General features: G+C 43.9%; 1 protein-coding gene across 16 annotated transcripts in view; it reads right to left on the bottom strand.

Annotated features, from left to right (window-relative positions):
- Positions 1-24,823, bottom strand: part of TGFBR3 (transforming growth factor beta receptor 3) — a 262,991-nt gene that overhangs the window by 166,207 nt on the left and 71,961 nt on the right. For all 16 annotated transcript variants that reach the window (XM_064588826.1, XM_064588827.1, XM_064588822.1 and 13 more), the window contains exon 3: positions 11,110-11,294. In XM_064588826.1, coding sequence (XP_064444896.1) covers positions 11,110-11,294 — 185 coding nt within the window. The remainder of the gene's footprint in view (positions 1-11,109; positions 11,295-24,823) is intronic.

Here is a 24,823-nt window from a genome sequence, read left to right as displayed (position 1 = left end):
GTGGGCAAAGACTGACACAGAGCTCTGGATACTTGAGAGTAAACTGCAAGAGCATGAGGCTCAATTAGGAAAAATAAATCAAAGCCGTAATCCAAAAGGAAGGATACCTGCTTAGCTATGGTGGTTAAGAAGGACCTGAGGACAAACACCAAATCCACAGATATAATGCAAATCAAATAAAAGTACGCTGTGGAAACGGGGAGTAGCCTGGGGCGTCTGGTGGCTCAGTCGGTTAAGTGTCAGACTCTTGATTTCAGCTCAGGTCATGATCTCAGGGTTGTGGGATCCAGCCCTGGGTCCGGCTCCTTGCTCACCAGGGAGTCTGCTGGGAGATTTTCTCTCTCTCTCTCTCCCTCTGCCCGCCCCCCTCTTTCTCTCAATCTCTCTCTCTCTAAAATAAATTTTTAAAAAGAAAAGGGAAGTAGCTTAAGACTTACAGTGATACCTTAAATAACATCTTTAGTATCATTCAAGAACCCAATATGCACAATGCAAAAGAGGTCCAAGACTTGGTTCCTGTCCCTAAGGAGTCCACTCACCAGCTGGGTGTGCAAGATTAACACACATGATTCAGCACCAAATAATATAAGAAAATACAGAATCCCATACTCTAAGGAGGTACAGACTGGGGGTGAGGGGAGAAGGAGGGGTTCAAAGCAATCTTTAGAAGAGAGGGAGAGGGAGGAGGGTAAAGGATCACGGAAGGGTTTGGCACAGTCTGAGTTCGGAGAGAAATTCAGGTGGAATTAAGAAAAAAGGTGCGGGGCAATGGATTCACCTGAAAGGTTACAGGTGAGGTTCAGGAATCTGCACTTAAGCATCTCTAAGGGATTCCACAGTTGGAAAGACATGGATCCACAGGGTTAGTCCAAACCCTCACTTATGCAGCCTTTCCACTCATCTTCCACTTTGTTTTTCTTTTTTTTTTTTTTTTTTAGATTTTTATTTATTTATTTGAGAGAGAGAGAGCAGGAGCAGACGGGAGGGGCAGAAGGAGAAGCACACTCTCCACTAAGCAGGGAGCAAGATGCGGGGCTCAATCCCAGGACCCTGGGATCATGACCCAAGCCAAAGGAAGATGCTTAACCGACTAAGCCACCCAGGTGCCCCTCATCTTCCACTTTCAAGCCCCAGCCCACCCCACCTCCCACTGTCCCCATCCCTATTCCAGTGGTTGGCAAGCTTTCTCTGCAAATGGCCAGATCATAAATCTTTCAGGCTTTGTCACACTACTCAGCTCTGCCATTATAGTAAGAAAGCAGCCACAGACGATATATAAATGAATGGATATGGCTATATTCCAATAAACTTTATTTACCAAAAAAAAAAAAAACCCAAAAAACAAACCAAAAAAAACAACTTTGTTTACAAAAACAGGCATCACACTGGTGAATGAATAAGCAAAATATGGTAGAGCCATCCAATGGAATACTATTCAGGAATAAAAAGGAATGAAATAACTAAGACATGCTACCATATGGGTGAATCTCAAAATGCATTATGTTAAGTGAGAGAAGCCAGTCATAGAAGTCACATACACTGTATGAGTCCATCTAAAGAAAATGCCCAAAATAGGCAAATCTATCAAGAAATAAAGTCGACTGGTGGTTGTCTAGGACCACAGGCAATGGGGAGTGACTGCTAGTGGGTACAAAGTTTCTTTCTGGAGTGCTGAAATGTAAACTTTATGGTATGTAAATTATGTACATACAAAATAGGCAGGGTGCCTGGGTGGCTCAGTTGGTTGGGCGACTGCCTTCGGCTCGGGTCATGATCCTGGAGTCCCGGGATCGAGTCCCGCGTCGGGCTCCCTGCTCGGCAGGGAGTCTGCTTCTCCCTCTGACCCTCCCCCCTCTCATGTGCGCTCTCTCTCTCTCAAATAAATAAATAAAATCTTTAAAAAAAAAAATAGGCAGCAGGCAGAATTTGGCCCAAAGGCCATAGTTTTGCACTCCTTGAACTGTACCCCAGCCACACCATGTACGTGGAGGAACTTTCCTCTACATGTGGTTTCTGCTTTTCCCTCTGTGTATACTGAGGCCTCTCTCCTCCTCTACCCAGAAACTTCTACTTGACTTTCAAGCCCTTTATTAAATGCTCTCTCTTCTGGGAATCCTTCCCTCACCTGCAGATAGAATTACCACTCCCTCTTTTGGGCCCCTGCAAAATTTTGTTAATTTTAGAACAAATAATGGTCATATTATTTGTCACACTGCACTAAATTTATTTGCCCTCAATCCTCAATAAGTGCTGAAGACATAAACACAAGTAAGAATGTAGCAGGATGTCTTCCTAGCACGCAATGTAGGTCTTCAGTGAGTAACACTGAATGCGTCCGTAAATGAGTGAATTATGAGATACTATGTAGAGAAAATTGTTTTAAGAAGTGATCCACAAGCTAGACTGAAACAATCAGTCCCAGGAAACTGGTTTAAAAAGCTGCAGGGTGAGTGGAGAAAAACACAGAAATTCAAGAGACATTTCAGAGGAAATGTCGATAGAACTTGGTGATTGACCAATACAGGACTTGAAAGGGATGGGTAGATCCAAGAGGGTTCACAAGTCTCAAGAGAGGTGGTTGCAGTGAGACAGGTGGGACCGGGACGTTGGGCTGATAACCAGCACTGGGGGAAGGAGAAAACCGGCTTACATTCAGTTTTAGAGCTAATAGAAAGAGCTGGCATTTGACTGTTTACTGTGTGCCAGGCACACCTGGCAGCCCTACGTGCCATACGGACACCTCTCCGTCCTCAGTAAACTCTCTCAGAACTGCTACTATCATCTTCATTTCACAGATGAGGAAAGGGGCTTAGAGAGTGAAGTAACTCCCCCAGAGGCACATGCTCTGCAAGTGACTGAGCTTAACACCACAAGGACCCTTACTGATAGCTACTCCTCCACAGCACGTCTCAGGCACCTGGGAGCTTGAGGTAAGACCTGAGGGGCAGGGTTCTGGAGAACCCTGACTGGAGCTCTACTGCAGAAGCCTGGAGAGAGCGTTGGGAGTCTTCCACATGGAGGTGACAACTCAAATCCCGAAAACAGACAAGCTGTCTCAGGGACAAGAGAGAGGGGGAAACAAAGGCCAAAGACTACACTCCAGGTAGGAAACCCTGAGAAGGAACAAAGAGCTGGGAAAGAATCAGAAAAACAGATGGAAAAGTAGAAGGAGAACCAGCCTAAGGTATCATCCTGAAGCCCAGAAGGAGATGCCAGAAAAGGGAGGACAGAAAAAGGAGCTGAGGAGGAACAAAGTGGGGAAAGATGCTATGGGAGAAAGAGCTCTGCCATAGGACTCAGGGTCCCCGGGTTCCAGTCCGGCACTGGCACCAACTTCTTGTTTGACAGCGAATAAGTCGTCACTTCACTCCCTGGCCCTGGTCTCCTCTGTCAGGTAGTTAAAACTGGATTGCCTCCAGTCCTAGCACCCCAGTAGTCAGTCAGAAGGGCATCATCAGAGAGAAGCTCAGGAGAAGAGCAGTCAGGTTGCAGGGAGGAAAGAAGGGAGAGGCAGGACACACAGATGTTCACTCATTCAAGAAGTTGGAGAGACAAGGATAAGAGAAATACAATGGTGTGGAGAGATGATCAGCAGGGCCAAGTTCACGCATGGCCTCTTCACTGTGGAAGAAAGAAAAGTAAAATAATTAAACACGCTAATTTTCACAGAGATATTCAGAGAACGCAGTGGGGAAATGACCGAAAGTGATATAAGAAACATTTTTGCAGAATGTGAGTATTTAAATCAGAGATATTAGCAGTAAATTTCTTTTTATTCTCAAACAAAATGTCAACAGAGCAGATAAGCAATGAAAACAAGAGAGTACAAGTTGGAGATTTGGATACTCTGCACACACAAGCTGGGCATTTGCCCAATCTGCACATCCGGGTCTCAGATTTATAGACCTGCTCCTTACTTTGGTCTACTGCTTTTTAAAATGCTCTCCAAAATGTCCTTCAAGCAAAAAGTCACATTTTCAAATGTGGAGGGTGCCCCTGTTAAAACATTTTCTAACAACATTTTTAGGAAATTATAATTTTTTAGCAGTCAAGGAATTACCATGGCAAGAACAGCATGCGTCAGGGCTGTAGCCCTAACCTCCATAAAAACAAACACCACACTGGCTAGAAAACTCTGCTGCTGAACAAATTTTAGAGGGGGTCAAGGTAGTCTCTTCTCCAGACTGGGTAAGAGGCAACAATAAGAGAGGCTTTTTCAATCTGTCACCTCCCAGCCAGCAAAGAACACAACCCGGCATTACCTCATGCCAAAATGGCAGAGTCCAATCAGGCTCCATCCCTCTGGTGGGGCAAGGAGCAGTGCTTTCTAAGGGCAATTTTACAGCATCTGGACATTACTGTGATAGATGACAGGGTTTAAGTGACGTGGCCACTCAGCATCTTGGTAGGAATGTTGTAACTTCTTTGCTTAGTCTGTGTCCGCATTTGTCTGCTAAGCCCTGATGTTTACTATTATTGCTCTGATTTCTGCTTTCACTTTTTCTAGAATTCCCAAGCCGGGTTTTTGGAGAGTTCTTACTTGAGGCTGTAGTTTCTCATTCAACATCTTGCCCCAACATGTCAGAAACCATCCTTGACTAGTGTGGCCAGTTCTAAACTGGACTGCATCGTCCTCTGTTGAGCCAGCAGCCAGGTCTAGTTGCCATGCTGTCCCCAACCCTGCTCCTCTATCCAGTCCTGGCCTAGCACCTGCATTCTGCCCAGTGGGGTGTCATCATTTAAACTGCACTGAGTATCTTTGTTCGGGGAAGGGGCAGCTCCCTTCAAATGATGTGACTGGCCTATTTATTTAGGGTCTCCAATCCTACGTGAGAGTCAGATTCAGTTGTCTTTCAAGTTAATGAAATAACTTCCACAGCAAACACTCAAATGAATTGAGAAATGTGACACTTGTCATCAGTTTAACTTTCTGATACATCTGCTGTAGTCCTGCAACAAGATGGTCAGTTCAGAGGCACTCTTACCTAAAAGGCTGGAGTGATTTCCAAAACAACCTCCATTTAAACAAACACCAGGCAGCGTGGATTTGTTTAGGAATGAAATTTCACCAATATACAGTGTGTGTGTGCGAGCAGTTTACTCTGACACTTGCTAAGCATATACTACATGTAAGATCTGAAACATTAATAGCCTTGAGTTTATTTGGATTTTTTCTGCACATACACAGGACTAGCATTAGAAAGTCACCTGTGAATAACTGCAGTGGGAAAAATGCCCCAGACAGAGAAGGAATGTAGCCAGTGTGCTACAGTTCAGTGTGCCCTGGATACTTCTGCTCTCACCTAGGTAATCTCCAAAAAGCCAGTCTTGAAATTCCCTATCAGTTCTTTTAGTGGTGATGAGTAAAGTTAAGACACCAGCCCATTCCCCCAACCCCCTCACTGTTCTGTCTGTATCTTAGTAACTAAGGGGGAAGAGAGAAGTTGTCCACCTACTAATATTGTAGAAACAGAGGGAAGACTGTGGAGAGGTAGTTAAGTAGGTAGGTAGTAGCGATCTCCAAAATGTTTAATCCCTGAACTTCCAGATACCTCCAAGTAAGCAAAAAAGATGTCAATTCAGATGTCAAATCACACACACTAAAATGCCCGTGTGTTCATTCATCCCTTGATGTGTTCGTTCTCCCTTATCACATGGTTCAAGCAAGTTTGGTTACAACAAGTCGTGGATAGCAAGCAGAGAACAAGTGGGTTACTTGTGTGAAGGCAGCTGAAAGCCTTATGGGGGGGAGGGGAGGAAACAATGGACTGTGAAGGACAGATGGGAGGTGGCATTTAGTGTGGCCATTAACAGCCACGGAAAGTACAAGGGCTCCTCAGCTCCCTGCATTTTATAATTACTAACACTTGATGTGATAATCTTCTAAAGGAGGAAGGAAAAAAGACAGCAAGAGACCAACCTTAATACTGCCCCCAAAGCCACAAGGGAGGGAACGAAAAGGGACTGGGAGCACTGGAAACAGCTATCACAAGCCTATGCAGGAAACTCAAAGCCTCAGTGGGAGACCAGGGGGCTCACCTAACAGGCGGAGCCAAACAAGACTGATGAGCAGGTCTCGTGGCCCGGAACAGGGCAAGAGCTAACGGCAGAAAGGAAGTGGACTGGAAATGCAGGGACAGCTTGGACCGCAGAGTCCAAAAGAGCCAGCATCCACTGCCTCCCTAAGCCTCGTAACCAAGTAACTTTGTGGGCAAGGGAATTGTTAAGAGGCAAGCAGAAGAGTTAGCATTTCAGATAGATAAGTGAACTTCCTTCTCGTTCTCCCAACTGTGGTTTTTCCTGCCCTCAAAAGAAGCAGGAAAGGAACAACTGTATGCCACGGTCCTCGAGAAGGTACAAAGTAAAAGTGACTTTGAGCCACATGTGTGATTAACCACACATCCCATCTGGCCCTGCCTGCCAAGAAGCGTGGATCCAAATTTCATCGTCAGTCGTACCAACCACATTAACCCATACAGCTCACAACGGTGCTTTTCTTTTTTCTTTGTCCTCATTCTGCAGTTCTGCTTATACTGTTGAGATGTCTTGCTTTAGAATGAGGCAGAGAATAAGCAAATACATGGAAGTAGGAAGGGCTCTGAATTAGTAAACCTGGTCCCTTTCCCATGACAATGGAGCCTTCCAGAACTTCCCTCCAGACAGCCAGTTACTGGCACGTCCATTAACAGTTGCTGCTTTAATGTCAGGACAAATACATAAATTTAAACACCATGTCCTTTACGCACGTAGGTAATGCTGACTAGGGGCTTACCCGCAGCAGCTTTTCCTTGTAAACAGGCAATTAGATAAGTCGGAAATAGAAAAGACACATCACCACATAAAAGCAGGTCGCAAAAAAAATTAGGTAGGAAACAAAATTGTTGCCATTCCAGCAACTAATGAAAGTATGTTACAGTAAACAAACCTCTGGTGGTGCTATAACTCCTCTCAGGAATCAGGAAACACCCTGAAGGCCCAAACTCTGATGGGGGTTGGGGGTGCATTTTACTTTGAAGTCAAAGAGCAAGAGGAGCTGGTTTTTATAGGATCAAAATGATGACACCAGTGCCTGCTTATTCTAAAAGACAGAACTGATCTCTCGGGGCTGTTTACTGTCTTCTGCCCTTCTCTGTCGCCAGAGAGTCTTTTTCAAGTTTCCTGTTCACTTCCAGGCCTGTTGTTTCCAAAACCGATGATTACAAATGAGAGGTGTGGTCTCAGATGAAAAATACAATTATAGGTCTCTATGCTGTCCTGAGGGGAACCCAGCGGGGAGGCCAATGGCAAACCGGTGCTTTGCTACAGAAGGCTTTGGATACATTACTGTAACAAGCGCTGTTTCTGATCCAAATTCTCTGCTGGCCCATAAAATTGTTTATCTAACTTAAGCGCGACTGTTTCCCCAAATCTTGTCAACCTGCTGTGGTTATTACTTCCAAGTGTAGGATCTGTCACCTCCTCCACACAGGAAAAGCAGCAGCCTCTCCTCAGCTTTAGAACCTTAAGACTCCTGAGAGGTAGGAATTTAGCAAAATGTTAGAGAAGGGTTGATTTACAATAGATCTTACTGCTGATCCTGCACCAGTAACAAGCTGGGGGAAAGAGGGTTGATTTAGTAATTCCCTCCCATTTAAGGAGGACATGGTGAAAAACAACTACCTTGGTCACCAGAGTCAAAGTTAATTATACCTGGGAGCCAATATGGCATTCTTTTTGCTAATTTGTAAGCAATTACTTCGTTTCATTTTGAAAAATATTTGCCTTTAATATTCAGTAGAGGCATACAGAAAGGCTACCTCTGGTCCTCCCACTATCACCCCCAAAACAGATCAGCTGTGATTTTTAGCACAGACCATGTCATAGCATTATCTACAAAAACCAAGTTATCCACTGAGAACAACAGAAAAAGCAGGTTGGAAGACGAAGCAATCTTGGTTTAAAAAAAAAGTGAATACAGTCAAGATAAACTTTATTGGCTAATTTAGAATACTAGCAGGTTGTATTACAGTCTTTTAAACAGCTTTACTGGGGTGTCTGGGTGGCTCAGTCAGTTAAGCGTCCGCCTTCAGCTCAGGTCATGATCCCAGAGTCCTGGGATCGAGCCCCGCATCAGGCTCCCTGCTCAGCGGGGAGCCTGCTTCTCCCTCTCCCACTGCTCCCCCTGCTTGTACTCTCTTGCTCTCTCTTTCAAATAAATAAATAAAATCTTTTTTAAAAATTTTTAAAAAGGGTGCCTGGGTGGCTCAGTTGGTTGAGCGACTGCCTTCAGCTCAGGTCATGGTCCCAGGGTCCTGGGATCGAGTCCCGCATCAGGCTCCCTGCTCTGCAGGGAGCCTGCTTCTCCCTCTCCCACTCCCCCTGCTTGTGTTCCCTCTCTCGCTGTGTCTCTGTCAAATAAATAAATAAAATCTTAAAAAAAAAAAATTAAAAAAAAACAGCTTTACTGAGATAAAATTCACATACCATAAAATCCACCCATTTAAAATGCAATCCAGTGGTTTTTAATATATTCACATTTATCAACGGTGTTTAGCATATTCATATTCAATGGGGGGACCATCACCACAATTTAATTTTAGAATATTTCTGTCCCTCCCAAAGAAACCTCGTACTCATTAGCAGTCAACCCCCACTTCTCTCTTTTGCCCTTCAGCCCTAAGCAACCGCTAACTCGCTTTCTATCTCTATAAATCTGTCTTTTCTGGACATTTCATACAAATGGATTCATATAATATGTGGCCTTTTGTTTTCTGCCTTGTCTTCTGTCACTTAGCATCATGTCTTCGAGGTTCCTCCAGGAAGCAGCATGCGTCAGTATTTCATTCCTTCTTATTGCTGAGTAATATTTCACTGTGTGGACAGACCACATTTTATTTACCCATTCATCAGTAGATGGACATTCAGGTTGTTTCCACTTTTTAACTAATATGAGTAACGCTGCCATGAGCATCCACGGACAAGTTTTTGTGTGGACATAGGTTATCACTTCTCTTGGGTATACAGTTAGGAAAGTGGAATTGCTGGGTCACGTAGTTCAAATGATTTTAAAAACTGCATGGCTGCACAGTCATTCATGAAGAAGGTGAGAGAGATTTAATATTTCTCCACCCCATCTTACCATCCATAAACAATCTCTCTTTGCTTCTCTTTTCATTCTCTTGTGGCCCAAATGCTCATGTTATCCTCTACACTCACTCTCTATACATAAAATAGTCCAAAGTCTACTATACAAGGGCAGCTCAGAGCCAGATGGAATTTCCAAAGATCACATATCCCAACATCTTGTTTTCAAACAGGATTGAACTACAACCATCTAATTCTTAGAAAGTCCCCAAAGGAAGAAAGAATGCAATTGCCCTCAGGTGCCCAGTCTCGGAAATATCTTCAAATCACTAACCCCAAATCATACCTATACGATATGAATACTGAAGAAAGAAGAAAAATGTTTAGGTTTTTAAGCAAATTTTAGAGACTATGCCCTCTAGGCCCTATCTCTTTACTCCCTCACTGAACATACCATGTCCCCAGATGCCGGCTAGTTTGATGTATCCTGTGGACTGCGTGAACGTTTTAATCTAACACCGAAATGCAAGTGTGGGAGAACTCAGTGGTCATTCCTAGAGGTATTTTTCTTTTGCTTCGATAGTCTTATTTGAATCTACTGTCACAGTCAACGACAATAACGCACAATTTAACATCCAGAATGTCTGTTGTTGCTGCTTCTGTAATAGCTCGAACTTTTCCTTTCCTTCTTAGTTCCTCTGAGAAAGCACATATAAAATGAGTAATTATTGCTGCTAAAGAATTGCTGGAGTCAGCAACGCTTCATAGGAACTGCATTTCCTCCTCCTCCTTTCCCTCCCACCACAAAGTCTCCCCTGTACTTTAAGAATTAAAGACATGTTACCAGGATAAAGAAATCTGCCCTGCAAGAGGCATTGCTGCAACCATGGCAAGCAACCAAAAGTATTAACAATAATTTCCAATGGAGCTGAAAAGGTTAGATGATTTGTCTTTGAAACGAGCCAACTCTGCACACTTTCACGAGATTAAAATCAGTTTGCTTTTCCTTCTGGACACCTCACCTCTCCTACTCCTACTCCCCCCAAAAGGCAGAGTAGTGAAGGCACATAAACAAACAGTTCTGGAAATTAACTTCCCTGACCAGAAGAAAACTCAAAGATAAATTCCATTTGGCATTAGTTAACCTACACTTCGCTGCGATCAGGATTTATTGTGGTTTCTCTCTCCCTGGAGAGGGAATACCTGATTGATAACATTTCTGAGACACAGAAGCTTAAAAATAGAAAGAATGACAACTGCATGTAATCTTAAAAGAAGTACGATGACCGTTACCCACAATCTAGGTCATTTCTGAGCCACAGGAAAGAGAAGGCCACTTTTCTCTTACTGTGATGACCTTGTGAAAGTGAGTTATTTCTGCACCTGTCTGTCACCTGTAAAATGAGGATAATAACAGGACTTCGTGGAGTAAGTGTATGAATGCTTCAAATAGTGCTGAGGACAGGTGAAATACCAAGGCACTATGAGCTTGGCTCATCACCATCACCACCACCTAGACCATCGCTATCTTCGAGAAGCTGCCCAGATGGCATAAGGAGCTAACCTCCAGGGCTTTTCAGGCAAGTACAAAGTACTGCCCTCTTTACTCGAATGTTTCCCATTTCCATCGACTCATCCTGCAGGAGCAACAGGTTCATAAGACAAAGCAAAGAAAGAAGAAAGGTCACAGGAGAGGATGAGAAAGATCTTTTACAGTTACAGAAAAATGGCACCTATTTTGTTTTTTCACAGCCATGTTTCAAAGATGAAATCCTTAAGAACATTCTTTCCAATATGGGAAGTCAGGAAAGTTACGAAGCTGAAAAATCTCTCCAGAAAGAAGTCCTAGAGTTGCCTGGTCCAGAGAGCAATCTGTTATATGAAATCCTTCTCTTGAGTGTACATTGTGTCCCCCTCCCCACTTACATAACATGAGCATCCTTGTTAAACTCAGGATGGAAAAAAAAAAAAAAGGCCTCTTTTTTCAGAGAAGTGTCTTTACAAGCTCAGAGGGGCAGTAAGTAGAAAGCTGGGACCTGTGCCTACCTCTTTCTGGGGCTGGCTGAGCCCCGCGTCAGCAGCACGGAGGTTCAGGACGTGCACCTCCTGCGGCAGCCCCGTTGTCCCTCTGCTGGCACACCCTGACAAGACGGTGAAGCTCTCCATCAAGGCCTGCACCGGATGGGAGGCATTGACGGGCGACAACTCACACTGGGTACTGGGCTCCGGACCTGCAGAGGGAAGCACAAACACAAACCCCTCAGAAACAGCAATGAATTATGCTACAGTTAAATTAATTATCCTAGATGATCAAGCCACTGCCAATCCACCAGAGGAACCTCTCCAGGTAAGTTGTTTCCAGAACTCAATGGCAAAAAAGCTTAGCCTATTCTAAAACCCCAATCTCTAAATTCCTTTTAGATGATTTTGATATGTATTTAATTATTTAAATTCCCTTTTAGACACACAAGTCCACAAACGTATTCCTCCGGATGGAGGAAACCTCCCGTTTGACATCTGTGTTCAATTCTTTCATCCTCTCCTAGAAGAAAACCAGAAATAAATGGAATAAATTGCCTAAAGCCCAATCATAGTATGCATAAATAATATATTTTTTTAAGATTTTATTTATTTATTTGAGAGAGAGAGAGAATGAGAGACAGAGAGCACGAGAGGGAAGAGGGCAGAGGGGGAAGCAGACCCCCTGCTGAGCAGGGAGCCCGATGTGGGACTCGATCCCAGGACTCCAGGATCATGACCTGAGCCGAAGGCAGTCGCTTAACCAACTGAGCCACCCAGGCGCCCTGCATAAATAATATTTAACAACTAAAATTGCACCAAAAAAGTATAAGATACAGTCCCTTACCTTTAACCAACCTCCCCCCCCTTCTTAGAGAGAGCAAAACAAACTTAAGAACAATACAAAACAAGATGTAACGAGCAGGGGCAATTGGGGCCAGAGTTGTATAGCAAAGTTGGGGCCAGAGATCAGAAAACAATCCTCCCAAGAAAGGGAGAAGCATATGAGTAGAGCCTCAAATAGAAAAAGTAGAACCCTGATCACTCTTGGCTCCTGCTTCCTCATTCTGCCTTCCTCTAATAATCACAACTTAAATCCTAACATCCATTCCCGCCCATCTCTACCTCCTGTGGTCCTCATCGCCTGTCTCTAGACAACTGTCTCTAGTCTTCCTAAAAGGAGACTCTGGTGTCCAGCACTCCAAGTCACCTTCCATGCAAGCACCGTCCACCTCACCCAGGGTGCTCAATGGGATGGTCACTCGCAATGCGAACGCCTGCCCCTCCCATCTCTGCCGGTGTGTCCTGTCCCTTAAGGACTGCTGGCCTGTGAATAGAGCCCAAGCTCCCTAACCAGGCACACAAGGTCTTTCTTAATCAGCCCCTTCCTCTGTCTCCAGCCTCACCCCACCTCACTCCAGCAACCCCAACTGCCTTCTCCAAAGATACCATGATGTGTCTTCACTCCACGTCTTTATTCAAGCTTGTTTCCTTTACCCAAATTCCTCTTCCACTCTAACTCTGCCCCACAACAAACACCCCAAGCCAAGAGAGGTACTCTTCCTCCAACCTCACATAATTTCTCTGCCCATCTCTGCAATTTCTACACTGTAACCACCAGGGTATATACATCTGTCTCTGCTAGTTCAGTGTGACCTCCCGGGTGGTGGGTTACTCATCTTTGTATCCTCAGCACCCATCACAGCACCTGGCGTGTACGAGATGCCCAAAAAATATTTGTGAAATGAATCACTGAGCTTTAAAATAAATTGTTCCCTCCCTGATTGGTGATTAGGGCACCATTCTGGGGACTTGGATTTAGCTGTAGGGAGTGAACAGGGGAAACAGATTGCTACAATGATATGAGGTACAACCCCACTTGGGCCTCACTGCACACTGGCTGGATAGATAGGGACATCCAAGAAGAAGGAGGAACCGCGATACGCCTCTGCAAGTTTGGTGTTGTCTCCATTTGATACCTGGGGAGACTGGGACTTGAACATACAGCGTCCTCTAAACCACAGCCTTCCAAATGGAACCCAATGAAAGACCTGAACACACTCCAATTAGTTCTTCCTGACTTCTACATATTAAAAGTACTCTCCAGGGGCGCCTGGGTGGCTCAGTCGTTAAGCGTCTGTTTTCGGCTCAGGTCATGATCCCAGGGTCCTGGGATCGAGCCCCGCATCGGGCTCCCTGCTCAGCAGGGAAGCCTGCTTCTCCCTCTCCCACTCCCGCTGCTTGTGTTCCCTCTCTCGCTGTATCTCTCTCTGTCAAATAAATAAAAAAGATCTTTAAAAAAAATTAAAAAAAAAAAAAGTACTCTCCAGGACCATAGCCCTAGTGTAAAATGCAAATGCAGTTCAGAACCAGGCAATTCTGCACCCCCACTGCTAGACTATAAGCAGACACCCTGCCTGGTGTGCCAAGTCTATTTCAGAACTCACGGAAATTATCGAGGCTGATAAAAGTTATCTGGTCTGAAATGAAGTATGTACCTTCTCAAATAATCACTACTGCTCTCTGTGTTGCCGAACTGTGCCCAGCTGCTTTCTGAGAAACGGAGGTGGTGAAGGAAGATGTCGCAGTGGCAGAAGGCAGGAGGTACTGTACATCTGATTCCTGAAGTCCCCGGGTACGGCAAACAGGATGAACAGGTGCTCCCCCTACTGTTCCCCCTCTGGCCTCCCCAACCGCAGTGGGACGCCTGCTGTATTTCATACCCCACAGCTCTGGAGTCTCCTACTCCTACTCAACTGTGGGGACACACTCAACTCTGGGGAACTGGTTTCACACCCTCCTGCCACAAATGTGCCATTATCACAAATTAAGCGCAAATAAAAATGCTTTTCAGGGTGGGGGGACGGGTGAAGTAGGTGATGGGGATTAAAGAATGTACTTGTCATGAGCGCCTGGTGATGCATGGAAGGGCTGAATCATGATACTGTATACCTGAAACGAATACTACAGTGCATGTTAACTAACTGGAATTTAAATAAAAACCTAAAAAGGGGCACCTGGCTGGCTCAGTCAGTAGAGCATCTGACTCGATCTTGGGGTCGTGAGTTTGGTTGGTTTTTTTTTTTTTTAAGATTCTTATTTATTTATTAAAAGAGCTGAGAGACAGCAAGCACGAGAGAGCATGAGTGGAAGGAGGGGTAGAGAGAGAAGGAGAAACAGATACCCTGCTGAGGATCCTGGGATCATGACCTGAGCCAAAGGCAGACAGTTAACTGACTAAACCACCCAGTCACCCCTGGGGTTATGAGTTTGAGCCCCATGCTGGGTGTAGAGATTACACAAAAAATTAAAAAAAAAAAAAAACTTTTCACCTCCATTTTTGTATGCATGTGCAAAGTTCCACCTGGCCTGTGGTTCCACCCAGAACATATCTGCAATCTGCTTGACTTGCCCTCCTCCTTGCAACACCACCATTACCCATCAGGATCTTTCTTAAATCACCACACTGCTCATCTCCACACTGGGGTTAGAGCAAAAACTCACTGGCAACAAATCAGAGGATAAGGTATTTCCCAAAGTGGGAGGGAACCAGAGAGGGGACACCCCCAGCACTGAGGACTAGCAATCCTCACCTTAGAACCTATGGTTTCTGTCCTGCCAGAGTCCAGGGCAAGGCAAATCCCACTTAATGGGCTACAGTGCTATGTGTTATACGAATCAGCCCAAGGTCAAAGAAAAAAGAAAGCAATGCACAGGGCACACTCTGATCAAGTGATTGGATAACTGCACTTTACAGAGACCCACTGGGGTCAATGTTTAAACACATTCCATATAGAGTATCTCCGACCCTTAGACACACCAGAGTAGTAGTTAGTTTTTGAGGTTCCTTAATGAATTTTTTGCCACCAAGTTTAAAAAAAAAAAAAAAGCTACAAAATATGATTAAGCTATCCTTAAAGCCAAGAAAGCAAGAAAGAAAAGAGGAGCGCCTGGGTGGCTCAGTCGTTAAGCGTCTGCCTTCGGCTCAGGTCATGATCCCAGGGTCCTGAGATCGAGCCCCGCATTGGGCTCCCTGCTCATTTGGAAGCCAGCTTCTCCCTCTCCCCCCACCCCCCACCCCCCGCTTGTATTCCCTCTCTTGCTGTGTCTCTGTCAAATAAATAAATAAAATCTTAAAAAAAAAGAAAAGAAAAGAAATTAGGAATCATCCACCCTTATCCTCCAAAGGTATATAAGAAATGGTGCCTTCAACAAGTCAACATACAATGTCACTCTGGTGTAGTAAAAAAGTAAAACAAACTGCTCCTATTTATTAAGTGCTCACTGCAGGCTAGGCAGTGCTAGGTCTGTACAACCTTGGACACCATTATACGGAAGTGGTATTATCCCTATTTTAAAGAAAAGGAAAATAAGTTCAAGGCACTTAAGTAAGTGCTTTAAGGTTGCCCAGTCACCCAAGGACTGAGGCTGACACCTATCTCTGGGGCTCACATCTCTGTATGGTGAAATTTTCATAAAAACATACTGGACATTTAAGGAAGAAATTATACCAATTCTCTACAATCTCTCTCAGAAAACAGGAGCAGAGGGAATACCTCCTAACTCATTATATGAGGTCAGCATTACCCTAACACCAAAACCAGACAAAGATATTGCAAGAAAACTATAGACCGGTATCTCTCATTAACACAGATGCAAAATCCTCAACAAAATAATAGCAAATTGAATTCAACAGTGTAAAAAAGAACTATACACTGCAACCAAGTAGATTTATCCCAGATACATAACATCTGAAAATCAATTGATGTAATCCATCTCATCAACTGGCTGAAGAAGAAAAATCAGAAGAAAAAAGTCACATGCTCATATCAACAGATGCAGAAAAGGTGTTTGACAAAATCTAACAGTCATTCTTGATAAAAACTCTGAGCAAACTAAGGATAGGAACTTCCTCAACTGGATAAAGAGCATGTAAAAAAAAAAAAAAGCCAACAACAACCCTATAGCTAACATCATACTTAATGGTGAGAAACTAGAAGCTTTCTCATTAACATCAGGAATAAGGCAAGGATGTCTCCTCTTACCACTCCTTTTCAACACTGTACTGGAAGTCCTAGCTAATGCGTAGCCAGGTATGGCCATGTGACCAAATTCTGGTTAGTAAGCTATAGCCAGAGGTGATACATGCAATTTCTAGGAGGTTTCTTATGAAGGAAAGGAGCTATGTTCTTCTGTCCTTTCCTCCTTCCTGTTAGCTGGAATACAGATGTGCTGGGTAGGGCCAGAGCAGACATCCTGGGCCATAAAATGGAAACAACATGCTGACTGGGACAAAGCAGTAAGACAGAAGTTGCCTGGGTCCTTGATGAACATGGAGCCACTGGATCAGCTCTGGACTGCTTCTTTTTATATGGAACACATGTAACTTTTATTCAAGCCAATATTATTTTGGGTTTTCTGACACTTGTAGCTTAATCTACCTTTATTTTACTTCATCAAAAATGCCAGCCTTCTTCACACCAGAGACTCCACATACAAGGTGTCCTCCAGGAAGATTTTCCCATCATTCCTGTTCCTTTCCCCTGCCTCGGTGTGGCAAATTCCTACTCATTCTTCAGATCTCTCAAGAAAGCTCCTCTTACTTCTCTTACATTAGACATACACTTTTTAATACTCTCATGGTACTCTTCATTTCTCTTCATAGCACTTCATGTGGTTATACTTACATAATTATTTGTGCAATGATTTGTTTATGTCTACATACACCCAAAGACTGCAAACACCACAGAAGAATGGAACCCTATCATTCTGCTTATTGCTGTATCTCTCATCCCAGCATAATGTCGAGCACCCAGTACACACTCAAATATTAGTGAGGGAAGGGGAGGGAGAGCAAAGGGAAAGAACCACAAGATGCTCAATGCTCAAAGGATTTCATACAAATAGGAGACTCTATCCCAGAGTTCTTCCTTTCACTCTTTACCCAGTAGCCAAAACTTCAATCTTGTATTAAAGGGGGGAAAAATATCAATCATGAGATGAGGGAGGTGGCGTTTTGAGTTGTTAAGAATCAAGTCCCAGTGGGGGCTTCCCCACCCTCAAATGTCACAGCAGGCAGGAACCACAAGCTTGTTTTTGTCCTCGCCTCCCAAGCCCTCTGCTGGCAAGGCCCTTCTCTTCAGGGGGCACACCACTTCCCTCTGCCATCAGCAAGCCCCCAGCCTCCTGCCTCCTCTGCGTCAGGCCCAGGCCTTGCCGACCCCCTCCTGAAGCTACAGCCTGCCTCTATGTACTGGCCTCCCGGCCCTCCCCACTGGCCTCTGAGCGACTTCAACTGCAGGCCGTTCACGCAATGCCAGAGCCACATCCAGTGAGCAAAGCTTCCACCTGGGAGGAGTGTGACCCACCGCCAGGCTCTACCACACAAGCCTAAGCTAGCAAGGTGGCCACCACAGGGCCCAGATGCAGCACCTCATCTCCGCAGAGGCTTGGAAACCAGGAAAACATGCTCCGAAACCCTGTCTGACTCATCTGCTCACTTCTGTGGTGAACTGTGAGCTCCGGAGCTGCCCGTGTAGGCTCTCACTGACAGCCTCCGAAGGCTGGGAGTTTCTCTTGTGGCCACCACGGAAACCCACAGCCCATCCTTCCCCGAGCAATCCCTTCCCCACAGTCAAGGGGCGAGTGAGCAGCGTGCTCTGTGATGATGCTAAGCAGCATAGCAGAAGTTACTTGACCACAGGAAGGCTCAATCTGGGCACAGACGATAGGGAAAGAAACGCCAGCTGAAGGCAACAGTGCCATAAACACACACTCGTGTTCACCTGGCACCGTTCTTCACAATTAAAAGGCATTTTACAAAAAAGGGGGGGGACATTTTACAGATACTTTATCTGAAGCCTCACAGAAACTCTGTAAGGTGGATAGAACAGATATTATTTCCACTGTAAGTAAAACGCTGCAGCCACAGAGCTGGGTGCCTATCTCGATGAAGTGCTTCTTGACAGTAACACACAGGTTCACCTCCAGAGACATTTCTCACTGTTGCGTCCCCACCTGGATACTTCTGTTTATCCTAAGCATCTAGTACATGCCCTGTCCAGGATTCTTTGGGGGTAATTCCCAAAGTCTAACATTCCCTTGGTCGGAAAGCGTGAGCTGAGTATATCCTTCTCTGCTGGCTACACAAGCAATGTGATCTCCCCCAAATCCTGCTGGGCATTGTGTTTTGTTTGCATGTCCTCTTTCCTACCCTGAAGTCAGACTCTGTTTTTCCTTCTCAGTATACCCTCCTCAGCCACCAGGATGCACCCGTGGCCCCTATTTGCCTGCAAGATGCTACTTCTATTGACTAAAAACATTGACCTGAAGATAGCACAGATTCGAGTCAACCCGGTTGTGAGAAACTCTCCAGGTGGCCCAGACCAAGTGGCCTCCTTCACAAAGCAAGGCCCACTGTTCAGCAGCTGGGCCACCTGGGGCAACACTGTGGAGCATCTGGTGACACCACCCTAGGCCTCCACCTCCTGTGAGGAGCCAGGGTTTAATTCTTCACGAGTATGGTTATCATGCACCTTCTCTGGGCCACCCACTGTGCACATATTGTTTCTAATCCTCCTAACACCGCTGTAAAGACAGGCTAAAAACCCCATTTTAAAGTGGTGGAAACCGGGACTCTTAGAGGCTACGTAACTTGCCAGAGGTCACCACCAGTAGGGGGCAGGGTGGGATTCGAACCTGGTCTCCTAGACGCCAGGTCTGAGCTCTTCCGGGGGTAAGTCACCGAGGGCTTCCACCGTGCCTTTTCCTGGCCTTCACCTCAGGGCTTCGTGAACAAACAGACTTACTGGTCAAACATACACATTAACTCCTGTTTGATAAACTGCTTGGTTCACACTTGCAACCTTTTGGGCGATTTAAAAGGCTTCATAAACTCAATGAGAAAGCACAAGCTCATTTCTCATTTTACCAAATGTCATCTTCCTCTTTTTCACTCGTTTGCTTATCTGAACACATGGGAAATGTTCCTACGATCTGGCTATCACATCAATGTCTAAATTCCCCGTTCCACTTAAAGAAAAAAATGCAAAGGGACTCACCCTTTCATTATGTCCTTTAGCTACAACACAGCATTCCAATCTGTTAGAGAACCCCCACATCCACACTGGCTGCAGGCCAGCCCTAAGGCTTGAGAGAATGCAGACGAAGCATCTGGGAACAGATGCATTTGCTGCACAGACTTTAAATTTAATCTGTCCCCAAAGAAACTAATATCACACCTTACGCAAGGAGTAAAATATTGGGGCTGGGGGACTGACTGTTTGGGGGAAGGAACAATAAGTAATTTTCACATTTAATAAATGTGATCCTTAAGCATTTTAAATACCAATGCATACCAAGTTGACATAAACATCTGGTACCTATTGCACATAATTTCCAGCACACAGATTCCCCATATCACCCAGGGTACTAATGAGGAGCGTGTGTTCAGCTGCAATAAAAGTGGTAGAGATGCAGAGGGAATCGAGGGGTAACATTATAGCCTGGGACCAAGACATTGCAGTGGGGAGATTTTATTCCAGCAACACCATTGGCTAATAAGGGTTTCTGTTATTGTCCCACGGGGAATTCTGCAATGCTGTCAGCTGTGAAGAGGGACAAACTCCCACAGATTGTACGCCCGGGCACTGCAGGATCTATTCTGCCCCTGAGCTGAAAATTCCTTCTACCCCCACGGGATGCAAGAATCTGTAGGAAAGGGCACCCAAGATGATTTCTCAGCCAATAGTACAGCCTGGCTCTAAGTGAGCGTCATGGAAGGGAATGTGACAAACACCAGGATATGATGCAAAAGCAAAGCTCCAGGAAAGAACACCTGGAAGGCCTGAGCTCAAGCGTGCCTGCAGCATACACAACATAGGCTGGTGTTGATACCGTCTCCAATTACAACACTGTGGAGATACAGCCCCTTGGGGATGGAACTGTGGAACTCATCACCATTAAAATCCAAAGGGGGCCCTTCTACCAAAGTCCCACCTAGATTTTTTCAACAATAAAACTTGGTTTAAGGCAAAAGCTTATCCCTGGTAGGAAAGAGACAAGCAGAAGAGTTTCTAGTATTCTAAAACCTGTAATGCGTATTTCTCAGGAAAAAAAAAAAAACAGCCAGATTTCTCTACAGCACAACTCCTTAGACATGTCTTATCATAGTTTCATCCTCCAAGTGAATACCTAAATCCAGACCTTCCTCTTGACAAACCAACCCTCTTCCAAGAAGTCAACTGCCAACTTGTTGGGCCAAAAGCCAATGCATATTTGTATATTGTTGTGTTCAAACCATGGTGCAACCATACTGAAGAATTTCCTGTGTTCAAGTTATGTTTTTAAAAGTTCAGAAAGAAACAATAGGAGGGCATCTTTAAGAATTTAAATTCTCAAAGTGTTGGGAAGTGCCAGGTTATAAAGGGCACTCACTCTTCCATCTAAGCAAGATATCACACACAACCAAGAGTATCAGAGGGACTCATGCTGCTCTCTGAGGAAGTGGGGTTTTCTCGTGTTTTTTATAATCTGAAGAGAACAGGCAGCAGAGGAAGTATGTCCTAGAAGTCACCACTAGGCACAGCAAGAGAAGAGTCCTGTATCAGGTGGTTACAGGAGGAGCACTGGACCAGGAAATATGACAGCCACCATTTTATTTTTTATTTATTTATTTATTTTTTTTAAAGATTTTATTTATTTATTTGACAGAGTGAGACACAGCGAGAGAGGGAACACAAGCAGGGGGAGTGGGAGAGGGAGAAGCAGACTCCCTGCCGAGCAGGGAGCCCGATGCGGGGCTCGATCCCAGGACCCTGGGACCATGACCTGAGCTGAAGGCAGACGCTTAACGACTGAGCCACCCAGGCGCCCCGACAGCCACCATTTTAAATCCAGATCTGCCACTTACTAGTTGCTTAACCTTGTCCTTAAGCTTCCCATAATCTCTTTCTCTCTTACTTTATGAGAGACTCATAGATCATGAGACACTCTACATGCCAATGCTTTACAAATTTCAAGTACTATTAGAGACATAAAGTCCCCTGAGGGGAAGAGAAATAAATGAATGAAAAAATTTTCTCCGTTGAAAAAAATGTTTTCTTTATGAGTTTTTAGAGTGATTAATAAAATATCTATGATAAGATGTTCTTATACTACTTCCTAGCCACTACTCCCCAAAAATTATTTCTAGGGATTGCAGTGGAAAGATTTAAAATAAAACTATGTGCAATATTAGAGTAAAAATTCCTGTTCTCTGAGCAAATTCTAGAAGTACAATTCCCAAAGGTGAGAAGAGTCCATGTTTCTGCCTCCAGGGAATTTCCAAAATCCAGAGAGTAATCTGGCATCATCTTGGCTGACTTTCTTCTTGTTTACTTTCAATCTAGAAGATGAAATCTCATCTCCTCTTCTGACGAGATCTAAAGGAAGCTAGGAATAAAGGGGACACTGGCTCCCCTTCAGTATTCATTTTTGGGGAGATCAGAATTTATGGATAGAAATTATGGGATGTTATTGCCATAACAAATGGCTCAGCACTGAGACCAAGAACAAATCTGAAGATTGGAAGGATGGAAGAAAATGGAATCTGTTTTCTCTTGTATGAGGCTGAGAAAGTCTACTTCTCTATTTAAAAAAAAAAAAAACATATTTAATTGATCTGGATTCAAAATATTAAACACAATTTAGTCATGTAACCAATACAAATTATAATTTGATTCCTACCAATGCAGTATTTTCTGACAAAGTGAGACTTGCAGCGCTAGAAAGCTGCCCGGCATTAACCCTGAGGGAGGACATTCACCAAACCCGTTCGTCAGACCTCAGCTTAAACCTAAGAGAGTCGCTAACCTGATTTTCTTTTTACCTCTAGCAAACTGATTATCTGATGATAAAGAAAGAAAAAGATGGGAGGAAACAGAGGTAAGGATGTGCAAAGAAACACAGAGGTACAACATGCTACTGTGAGCATTCTCTGGGACTGGTGAGCCCTCAGTTAGGGCTGGGGTTCAGGGTCTGGGTAAGTGGCAAGACAAGAAGCTGTAAGTGGGGGTATGGTCAGGAAGGATGGAAGGAGAAATCCACAACTGCTGGAGTTGAATCAAAGCCTGTAACCACTAGTCCTGATTATAGATAAGACACAAGAGATTAAAAAGAAAAATCTACCAACTTTTGTTCTGGCCATGTAAAATAATACTAATTACAGCCATGTGTACAAACTGGGCCACGAACTAAATAAAATACACTGACTTTAAGGATTTTATATATAATCAAGGCATTCAACAATTGGTTGTTAAAGGCATGAAGGAAATGTTTAACATGAATGCCAAATGATCAAGCATCAATGTATACGTCAAACTCAATTACAATAATAAACCATATTCCTTCCTCTTCAAGATAGGCAGCTCACTGCTCAAGTGTTTCTGTTAAGAGGGAAACAGAGCTGACGGTTTGTAGAGAAATCTATGAACAGCCGGTGTGCTGTTACTTCTTTCACCGTGAAGTTAAAAGGTTCAGGAGAATCTATGGAGCTGGTGTTTCCAGAGTCTGCAACAGTTATGGCTCAATCAAGTGGCACCATTGATAAGACCGCTAGGTGCAGACCAGGGAAGAGGAGGGTGGTGCCCAGCTAAGTAGCCCTGGCTCAGAGCCACATTTTCCTACCTGATTAAATTAACAGACTCCATAAACCTGTTATACCTATTATACTTTTCCTTTATAGCCAATATCAGTTTTTAGTTATAAATCTATTTGGGCATTTGTCTGTGTGCCATTCATTAATTTGGGCATATGCCTTATGTCTTCTACTTAACTGGAAACCACATGAGGACAAGGACCATGCATGTTTCTTGTGCTTATCCTCTATCTATGCTGGAGCCTGGCACGGTGCCTGACATGTGGCAGGTGCACACAAATACTTGTTGGGTGAAGAATTCCTCAAACAACCAAAACCCTAATTCTTTACAGACCATGAAGCCAACTGTCCCACATTTGTATCTCAGCCCTGCCACACTTTAGCTTTGTAACCTGGGGCAGTTACTTAACCACTCCATGTCTTTGATTCTTCCATCTACACATTGGGGATAATCACAGTATCTGCCCCATAAGACAGTTAAGTCTTAGGATTAACTCATTTTTATTACTATATGACTATAATTATTATTACCATCTCTCCAGCTATGGCACGTGTCCTGAAAAAAAAAACAAAACAAAACTTTTAAATCTATCTCAACCTCCTTTTGCATTAGGAATCACAGAATATTAGAGCTTACAGGAAACTGGGTTCCATCTAGATCAGTGTCTTCACTGTCACCCACAGGGCAAAGGGAGTTCTATGGCATATTTCATTACATTGCTCTTTGTGTTATTGTGCTTCACAGATACTGGTTTTTTTTTTTTTTTATAAATTCAAGGTTTGTGGCAACCCTGCGTTGAGCAAGTCTATCAGCAGCATTTTTCCAGCAGGATTTGCTCTCTTCGTGTCTCTGTGTCACATTTTGGTAATTCTTGCAACATTTCAAACTTTTTCATTATTATATTTGTTACAGTGATTTGTGATCAGTGATTATGACTCATGGAAAGTTCAGGTGATGGCTAGCATTTTTTAGCAATATTTTTACATTAAGGTATGTATATTGTTTTTTTTTAAAACATAATCCTATTGCACACTTAACAGACTATAGTAAATTGTGGGGGAGGGAGAAGCAGGCTTCCCACAGGGGCTCGATCCCAGAACCCTGGGATCATGACCTGAGCCGAAGGCAGACGCTTAATGACTGAGCCACCCAGGTGCCCCGATCTGGCTTTTTAAAAACAAGCCATTCAATTAGCCCAAAGTTTCCGATTTTGGGGGCACCTGGATGGCTCAGTCAGCAGAGCGTGTGACTCTTGATCTCGGGGCTGTGGGTTTGAGTCCCACGTTGGGTGTGGAGATTACTTTAAAAAAAAAAAGTTTTAGATTTTGCTATGCTGGGTCCATAAGCAACTTCTGAAAAGATAAAATCTAAATGGAGTTATCAGTTTAACACTAGGCTAGAAGGGAGGGGTTTGATTCAATCAAACTGTATTTAACCTAATGACAAATATAAGAAATTATTGTACTGCTGTTTAATAAACTCCCCCCAAAATTTAAAGCTGAGGTAAATGAGATACCTGTTCAGAAACCACATCTACTAAGCATGCTCATGACAAAACTCTACACACAGTTAAAATGCTGTCAAACACACATCTGTATCTGACAAAGCAACCTTTCAAAACAGATGTGTCATAGGATGTTTCAAAGCTTAACTTTTTTTTTTAAGTTTGTCACATTTAATCAAAGCAATTTCTGTTTTTCGGAAATCTGTGTGTTATTTGGGGGGAAACTTTTCTTCGGTGTTTTTCCACTCTGGATCAACTAGCTCCTCTCTTTTCCTCCCAAGTGAAACTTCGGAAACCACTCTGCCACAGGGAATTCACCTTTTCTCACATGGAGACAAGCTCTAATACTTTCAAATGGTCAATTTGAAAATGTAATCCTTTGCATGCCAAATCCTAAAACAGAAAGGACTTTGTTTCAAGATTTGCCCGGAAAAATGTACCAAAGCTTAATCCATTACTTATTTTTTTTTAAAGATTTTATTTATTTATTTGAGAGAGAGAGAATGAGAGACAGAGAGCATGAGAGGGAGGAGGGTCAGAGGGAGAAGCAGACTCCCCGCCGAGCAGGGAGCCCGACGTGGGACTCAATCCCGGGACTCCA

This window comes from Mirounga angustirostris, unplaced genomic scaffold (assembly GCF_029215605.1).
Source record: "Mirounga angustirostris isolate CCGP_5_RB_7025 unplaced genomic scaffold, mMirAng1.0.hap1 SCAF_4, whole genome shotgun sequence".
In the NCBI taxonomy this organism is placed as follows: Eukaryota; Metazoa; Chordata; class Mammalia; order Carnivora; family Phocidae; genus Mirounga; species Mirounga angustirostris.
The sequence above is the reverse complement of the archived record's forward strand: the minus strand, read 5'-3'. Positions and strand labels throughout refer to the sequence as shown.